General features: G+C 34.0%; 1 protein-coding gene across 2 annotated transcripts in view; it reads left to right on the plus strand.

Annotated features, from left to right (window-relative positions):
* The window catches only part of LOC137624531 (monocarboxylate transporter 2-like), a 22,250-nt gene extending 20,612 nt beyond the window's left edge, over nt 1–1,638 (plus strand). For both annotated transcript variants that reach the window (XM_068355403.1, XM_068355402.1), the window contains exons 10-11: nt 425–616; nt 881–1,638. In XM_068355403.1, coding sequence (XP_068211504.1) covers nt 425–616; nt 881–1,032 — 344 coding nt within the window. In that variant the 3' untranslated portion in view covers nt 1,033–1,638. The remainder of the gene's footprint in view (nt 1–424; nt 617–880) is intronic.
* The last annotated feature ends 7,943 nt before the right edge of the window (nt 1,639–9,581 follow it).

Below are 9,581 nucleotides of genomic sequence, written 5' to 3' on the forward strand. Positions count from 1 at the left end.
TTATCAGTACTTAACATTTTTTAACTGCAATTTCAGTTACAAATTCATACTGAAAAAGACTAGTTAGTTAAAGTTTTGGATCTCACATTATTTTTTTCATACCAGGATTTTTTTTCTGTTTTATGTTATTTAGATATAAAGAGAATCCTATGATATATAAACCCACGTCTCCATGGAATTAGGATCATGGTTTTTTATAGTTTATATATACAGTATATATATATATATATATATATATATATATATATATATATATATATATATATATATATATATATATGTGTGTGTGTGTGTGTTATGGTGTATGTATGTAATATTAGTAGGTATGTAAGCATGCATACGTGTATGCTTGCACATGTACAAATTTGTATGTATAAATCCCCACCAAATGTTGATAATCCAAAAACTGTATTCTCCTCTCCAGCATTGACACTTGTTCCATCCTATAAATGGATCCTATTTTGGGTATCAATGAATGGAATAGCACTGAGCCTCACGAGTGTGCTTTTGATCCACCTCATGATCAAGTATCTGGGACAGGAGAACTACGCCCAGGTCATCGGTTTCTGTTCGATTCTGAATGGTATCCTTCTCATAGTAGGAGGGTTTCTCGTGGGTAAGTGGCCTGAGTTTGGTTATTGATGAATCAGTAAGGAAATATAATCAAGGTCTTTTAGAAAATCTTTAGCAAGAACTATTATTTTTTTTTTCTTATTTTATATCACCTTGTTAAATGACATACTAAGTATGGTTCAAGATCATGTTGAGTATTTTTTTATATATACTGTACTGATTTCTCCTCAGTTTTATGATCACTGGGGATGTACCCAGTAATGATATTAAAAATTATACAATCTAATTTATCCATCTTTTCTTTTAGGTGCTGCACATGATTACTTTGCATCCTACGAGTGTGTTTTCTACATCTTGACACTCTTCATAGGATGTGGGGCTGTTATCTGGGCTGCCTTTGGTACCTATGAATTTACAAAGTCTCGTGCCAGAAGCGTATCCATCCAGGCAACCACTTAATGGTGCACTCAAGTGGAATTGGGAACTTTAAAAGTTAGTTGACAAAGCATGTTCTCTTTCGTGAGAACAATTACTCACCTGTAATATCTGCTGCTCCAAATGCATGTACTGTACTGTATCTCCATGTCCATCAACTACATAAAGACATGGTAGATTTTTCAATTAAAACTCTGTGAGCAACAAAGCTTTGCTAATTTTCTTGTGTTGTTAATGATGGAGAATTAGTTTCATAGTAAATGTCCATAAACTTTTTTAATTAAACATATTTATTTGCATGAGTGCCTTGTAAACGTTTATTATGTTTCTTATTATATTTGTGATCTGTATTATTGTATCATAACAATTACTATAGTTATACAGTAGTTATAAGTACTTAAATTTCTTGATAAGAATTGATTTTAGATACAGTAGTTTAAGAAGATTCTTGGCGTCATGGCATTACTTTTATCGCGGTTTTGAAATGAAACCACCCAGACGTATTGTACATTACCTTAATAAACATTCCACATTGAAAAGGAATCCCTAAAAAGGTACCCTTTGAATAATCATAGTATAAATGATCTTTCATATGTTTTGCATGTTCATAAATATAGGTTTGGATATTAACTTATTGTATATTATTACCTTCTTTTTATTTGGAGATTATGATAGGTGTGCACTTTTATCATGGTCTTTACATGTACAATGCTTACTTTTAGTTGTAAAATTTTCAAATTCCATTTACATTCCATTGTTTATGCCATTAGGAGAGGTTATTATTCTTTGATGCCCATTTAAATGTTAATGCTAATTATGTTATTTAATTTCCTAATTTTACTTTTTCACTTGAAAAGTTGGCTCGCATGTCAAAATTTTCACATATGGGCCTACTGTTTAAGATAATGTTTACTTATATATATCTTTTGTTTTTAGTATGACAACAATATTATGTGTAATCTTTCGACCTTACAAAACTTGTAATGAATGAATAAATTTTATTCCTTTCATTCTTCAATTTAATAGACTTTGGAATGTAATTTACAGCTACCCAGTCATTATAAGTGTATATCTCTCTGCTTGGTACCTCTCCATGATATAATCTTTGAAAAGGAAAACAACAAAAAGGGAAGAAATAAATATAAAAAAGGTTCCTATTTATTCTTTCAGTGGTTAATGTGTGTAGGTCATTTTTAGATTTTTTTCCTTTATTCTTCATGAAATTATGTCAAAAGACATCCAGTAAATGTATTTAATATTCAATCTGGCCAATTAGGACCTTATTATGTCAAAATTTATTCGTTATTCACTTGGCTGCCTTGTTAATCATACCAGTAACTCCCTCATAAGATAATATGGTAGAAAATAATAGAAAGGGATACCATAATGTATCATTACTGTATTTTTTCACAAAAGCTATGTTTCCAAAAGGACAACGCCCTGCTGTATGTATGTACCATTTTGTATGCCATATTTAGATATTCTTCAAATAATACAGTACTCCTAAAATCACTTTCTTTACAGTAATATTTAGTTTTACTATTTTAATGTAATATTTTTTCTGTCTTGTCTTTTGCCATTTTGATGTGTGTATATTCTGTTTTGTCTTTGTTAAATTTCTTTCCTTTTCATCCAACTCCTCATATCCCTAATCTATTTTCCTGGTTTTGATCATACAGTGAGGTCTTTGTTGTCCAAAATCCTATAAAGCGGAATTACCTAAGGAAAACTTACACCTAACTTTATATTTTTAGTTCATAATCCAGTTCATGGTGCCAGTCCCATGTCACTACTTTTTTGTACATTATTCCTTTTGGTAGAGGTTTAGATGTTAATTTACAGTCTTTGATATGTATTATTAGAAGTCAACCAGAGAGTGAGTTCTTAAATCACGTCAGGGCCTTACTTTTTCCTCCCCTACCTGTTTTTAAACATTTATTGTCAACTTATGTAACAAGAAATACCTCACCCTATGTTGTTAATTACTTGCAAGAGACCCAACTTGAGGGGATTTTCGACGCAGATCGGATTTTTCCTATATAAAATGACTTTTATGTTCCCTATACAAATAATGAACACAGAAAATTATTTATAACCAGCTATAATTTTATAAAAGCCAGATACCTATATAAATAAGCTTTCATGTGAAATACAGTACTGTTCAGTGCAGGATTTAATCATTATTTTATGATGTTGTATCCAACCTAGGATTGGGGAAAAGCAAAGTAATGTGGATTTTATTTTTATATTTAATACTTGAGGATGAGCAACGTGAAGTCAGAACTGACGTATGTCGAGCTTACGTAAAGCTGGGTATTACTTTGTTTATATTGCATTATTTACCATAATCTAAATATTTCCGAAGGGTATTTATTACATCATTCATTACTGTTCCAATAGGGTTTTTTCCATAAAAAAGATTGGCTTTCTAGTTAGGTCCAATATTGCTATTTTAAAGAAGTTCAATGACTTACTGGTGCACCACTGTTTTGTTAATGTCCAGTATAGATAAAATGTTAGGTATTGATCAACCCAGTTCTTAACACCATCTCCCTTGTCAGTGTACTGTACTTATACCGCCAAAAGTGATGGTAATATATGAGTAGGCTCTAATGGTGAGTTGTGTACTTGGATGTTACCTACCATCCAAAGTATCTTAATTCTGAAAATAGTGGAACTTCTGAGGTCAAATTCAAAGAGCAAGGTGGTAAACAAGACTTAAAAGAGACGCTTATCGAATGTAGCTGAAGCTGTTTTGAATTATTTAAGAGAAGTGGCATTCATAGTGCTGCAAGGCATGGGAAGAGTGCCAGTTCTAATAAAGACATTGCCAAAAATTATGTTGGGGAAATCAAAGAGTTTGTGGAGGCTGAGGAATATTCTCCAACAAGTTTTCAGTATTCAATTGCAATGGGACATGTTTCATTTTCAAAATAAAAAGCCAAGAAGGACCTAACCTATTTACCCAATTGGAGGATGCCTGTCTGTGCTTTAAGCTAATGAAGGATAGTCTATCTCTTTTTCTGTTTGGGAATGCAAGTGGTGACATTAGGGCCAAGCCTTTACATACCACTCCGCAAACCCCAGAGTTTACAAAAAGAAGAACGTCATGAATAAAAAGCTAAATGTGATGAGGAAGGTGAATAGTAAAGCCTTAGTAATTGGGCTATTTTACATTGAAAGGATTTACTAGGTGTTTGGGCCTGATATCAAAATATACCTGCAGGAAAATCAGTTGCCACTTAGGGCCCTGTTAATCATAGACAGTGCACTTTATCACTATCCTGGCTTGGGGAATGAGTTGCTGAAGGAATTTCCTTCATAACAATAAATTTCGTGATCATCCAGTACAACTCCTCTCATCCAGCCTGTGAACCAGGAGGTTCATCATCAAAGCTTGGGGTAAGTGACCACTAGACCAAAGAACTCTAACTGATGGAAGCTGTAGCCAGATTGTCTACCAAAAAGGGACCTGGAAGACTTTGAGCCTGAGCCTGAGCCTGTGGTTGAGAACATTTTGTGTTTAGGTAAGTCCATATCCTGGAGGTTGATGATAATAAAGCCAAGAAGTTGGTGGAAGACCACAGTTTAGAGTTCACCACTTAAGTATTCCAAAACTTTCAGAAGGTGGAGCAACAGTCAGTAGCTGAGAAACTGTTTTCAGAAGAGGAGCTAAGGTATGGTACTTCTAGTTCAGTGAATAATGAAATATGTGCAAAATGGGTTAGGTTTCAGAATTGTGTAAAAAAAAAAAAGATTTCACCTATATAAGGCTGTATCCAACAGTTATTGATATTTTTACGAATTATGCAATTGGTAATTTTGGAAACATTCTAAAATGAAGGCAGAGGCAAAGCTCTTGAGATCAATTTTTGGCGAGACAGAGTTTAAGAGAGACTCTTAGTCATCTGCACAAAATAGGCAAAGAAGAGAAAGAACCCCAGAAGACCAGTTATCTGATGTTAAGGAAGGGGATCCCCCTTTCAAAAACTAATAGCTCCTCCTTGCCACTTACCTTACCACATGCTATTCAAGCCACCAACTCTCCTTACTACAGGTAAACTGATTTTCATGGTTTGTTTAATCTATAGATATATTTTATTTCTATTTTTTTATGATCTTATGCATGTAATGCCATAAAATTCCGGTTAAATGCCTCGAAAGTAGTTATTATTTTGGTATGAAAGGGATTAATCGGTTATATTTTTCTGGGAAAAATTAATGATATTCGAACAAACCTGTATTCGGATGGACTTCTGGAACGAGTACGACCAATAATTGTGAGAGAGACAATGGCCAAATTCTGGACAACAACAAATCTAAACTTGGATTTATTTGTAGTCTTAGAAAAATGTGCTTGCATATTGCATTTCATGTATTAGAATTCTTGAATGTGGCCCTTATATGAAATTTCCTCACTGGTTAGTAATACTATTCTGTTATTTTCTATTGCATTATAGTGCAATATGACAGCTCTATAAAAATTGCTTTCAGATTCAATGTGTACCCTATGAAATAGATCTAATTTACATTTTTTTCTCCTTATTTTGTATTAGATATTTAGGAAACTTCTTAATTTATTTATTTATTTTTTTTTTGACAAAGATATCCTTCTAATTTTGACTTAATTTAAAACTATAAACCGTTATGTTGCCTTATTCAATCAGAAGATTTCAGTTTTGGTTGCAACTTATTTTCTTGTTTTCAGTCAAATCTAGTACTTTTTCAGCTTCAGTAATTTTTAACATGAATGTTCAACCTGTTTAAATTCATGTATCGAAAAGTCACAATCACTATTTACTTTAAAATTTGCCATCAGTTCACCATCATAAACTCTAATGACTAATACATTGAGTATTTTGAAATGACAAAAGTTATGTTTGTATACTATAATAATGATTACTTCACTCAGTTTTCTAAATTGGAAGCCTACACACTGCACTAAGATACGTGGATGGTTTAGACAAGCAAGAATCTACTCTGCAGTAAGGTCACCGTAAGTCAACATTCACTTCAACCCCTTACCAAATCTTATGGTCTACCAGAGGTCAAAGACATGTGATGACCTAGCACCAGCATATACTGAACTAGCTAACCAGTTAATGAAATTAAATGATAATCATATCAATTTTCGTGAAATAACCTTGAAGTATAGTAAAGAATAGAAATGCTTTGTGAAGTTTTCTGATTTCTTAGCATTGCCTTTAGAAAAGTTTCTTCATTAAAGAATTTCACCTTCAACCTGTTCTTGAATGCTTCAAGTTAAAGCCATTTTGATCGTCAAGGATCTAACTAAAAGCTTAGAACCTGAGTACATTAATGACAGCATCTGAGAAAATTACAGCCGCTAAAATGAAAAGCATGAAGAAATATTTTAAAAAGCGTAACAGGTAGGCTATCAACTATCAGCCATATGGGAAATATTTTAGAGTTGTTTAACAGCCTCATAACTAATAGAGAGGGGGAGGATAAATAACATTGCTTGTACCTACTTTCTAGTTTGTTACTTTACTCCAATTCTTAACTCTTGCCTTTCACTGTGCTGTCCAACCCCTTTTAACTTTGTTTAATCTCCCAGTTGCTGGTTTTCCTCCAGTTGGACCTTAGTTCTGAATGGACTGCAAAGCCCCAGTCTCAGGCCAAAGGGCTCAATCTTCATGACTATAGACTACATCCAGTTTGAAATTTGATGATATTAGAGGTAGGTAAGAGGATTCCAATGTCGTTCTGGTGTCGCTTGTCCTGCATATTAGCGAAGTCTGGAATGATTTGTCCTGGGACGGAATTAGAGCAAATTCCAGTTCAAACTTACTCAGCGGAGGCAAGCATTGCCAACCTTTAATAGTGACCCACGCAGATGGCTTGTGCAGCTCATTCATGTACCACTTGTCAGAACAGAGGTGCAATGAGATTGCGTTTAGTTGCAAGTGAAGCAAGCCACAGTGATGTGATATAAAGTGATCTGGAAAGTGGTAACAAGGATTATAGGGTAGGTGATGACATCATGGGTTGACAACACTTTCCTCCAATGAGTGAGCTTCAGCTGTGATGGGCTTTAATTTTTGGTCAGGATTTGAGACATGCTCAAGCTCAATCGTTTCTAGTTGTGTCTGCACCCACTTCATCCTTGTGAGCAAGGGATGGGGGTTTGGGAGAACCTATAGGTCTATCTGCTGAGTCACCAGCAGCCATTGCTTGGCCCTCCCTGGTCCTACCCCAATGGAGAGAGTACTGATCATATATGTACTGTATATAATCGTTCTGTGTAGGACATTGTCATTTTCCCTTGCATTTGCCATTCATAAGCAACCTTTAGACCTGTTGTTTAACATTCTAGTTTTTTTTTTTTAAAGAAAATTTACGGAGTAAACATATTGTACATGCATATGGATATGGCTCATGGCAAGTCCACGAAAACTAAGGAGATGATGACCTATATTACGATGATGACCTTTATTACAATGATGACCTGTATTGCAATTATGACAACACCTTAAACCTGATTAACTCCTACGGATGGGCGGTTAGTGCTGTCAGTGCGCCTCAATCGATACATTGTAGGCTTTACTTAAGGACAAAGCAACATCCTTTCTGTCCCTAGCTGCGTTTCCTTTATATCCTTCTACTATATCTCTCATACTCCTTCCTTTCATCCATGTTGCTATCCAGCCTCTAAGGCTTTCCCCTCGAGCTATAACTGTGCCACTGTGGATTTTTTTGAATGGCCTCCTAGGCCCCAGTACACGACTTTACCTAAATTCTTAAATCCATGCCAAAATTGATCAACAGACTGAAGAATGTATTTGGATACTTACTGGATAGTCATTTAGATTAATATATGTAAGGAGTTGAGTAGGGTGGAGTGATGAACAAAATGTATCTTAGAAAATCATAGCAATTGAAAGTTATTTTGTTTAAAAAAAATAAGGTAAATCCAATTAAAAGTTGCATAAATGTTGCACTTCTCATATGTAAATAGATTCGAAAAATTTATAGTTTATATTCTAAATTGTTGAATTCCCATGTAATAGGCCTACCGTAAAAGATGGAGAACAAGAATTCCTTCCGTTTTATTTTTCTTGAAAGGCTCAGTATCTTAATTACTCCTGCTATTAATAAAGAAGGGAACTTAGCATTAGATAGTCCAAGCACAGAAAATCACAGGGTTCTAAAACCAATATTCAAAAGGCAAATTTTCTTGGATAACTTAAAACTCTCTCTCTCTCTCTCTCTCTCTCTCTCTCTCTCTCTCTCTCTCTCTCTCTCTCTCTCTCTCTCTCTCTCTCTCTCTCTCGGCCCCCATCTTTGGGCGATATAGCCCAAAATCCCAAATCCATATCAATATTCGCTCTTCCCTACAATAGTAAGAAACAAAACACTCCGTTGCTGCAACCTCATATCTTTTTTAATAAGTATGTTGGATAAAATTGAAAAAAAAAAAACCTTAACAACATACCTTTTCCAATTGCCGTCCATAAAATTATAATTTATAATATCCACTCATACTTTGTCATGAAGCTACTAGGTCTTGTTCTTTTGTTAAGAAAAAAATGTCCTCATCTACCTTCATTGTTTTCTGCATAACAAAAAACATTTAATGCTCAATTTGCTCTGTTGTTTATGATTTGCTGTTCCATGCTATTTTCAATACTTCAAGTAAAATATAGGTAGATTCTCATAATAAGTCTTTGGGGGGGGGGATATATACAATTTCGTATTAAAAATCCAACCAGTGCATTTCCACTATGCGTGAAATAGTGCCTGTATTGAGATTTATGGTAGGAGACAAACTCCGTTCGTGAGACTAGATAATCCTCCCCCATTTATAAATGCCAGTCTAAGAAAATGAGTGCGTCTTTTGAATTATACTCACAATTCTGTATTCATTGCTCAAAATTTTATTGCAATGTTAATTAAAAGTAATTTACAATCAAGTGTTTGAAATATATTGCTTGATATTTGCATAAGATTTTTCATAACTCTGACCATCCTTTACATTCAGATCTCCCTGGACAATTCCATCTTGTTCATAATACTAGGCAGGCTGTTAATTCTAATAGCCAGGCCTTCTCCAGCATAAGGCTCAATACTGCATAGTATTTTAGAAGTTTTATTCCATCTGTGACCAAGTTGTGGAATGATCTTCCTAATCGGGTAGTTGAATCAGTAGAACTTCAAAGTTGCAGCAAATGTTTGATTTAGACCAGGCTGACATAAGTCTTTTTATAGTTTATATTTGACATACCTGTTTTGACGTTGTTACTGGTTTTAGAATGATTTATTGTTAATTTGTTCTCATCATATAATTATTTCCTTATTTCCTTTACTCACTGGGCTGTTTTCCCCTATTGGAGCCCTCGGGCTTACATCTTGCTTTTCCAACTAGGGTTGTAACTTGGCTAGTAAATAATAATAATAATAATAATAATAATAATAATAATAATAATAATAATAATAATAATAATAATAATGATAATAATAATAATAGTAAATGTTTTAAGCGTTTTTTACAGCTTATTATCATAATTTCCTACATAAAACATCAAGATCGCCAAATTGCGCCAACTAGACTC

This window comes from Palaemon carinicauda, chromosome 31 (assembly GCF_036898095.1).
Source record: "Palaemon carinicauda isolate YSFRI2023 chromosome 31, ASM3689809v2, whole genome shotgun sequence".
NCBI classification, from domain to species: domain Eukaryota; kingdom Metazoa; phylum Arthropoda; class Malacostraca; order Decapoda; family Palaemonidae; genus Palaemon; species Palaemon carinicauda.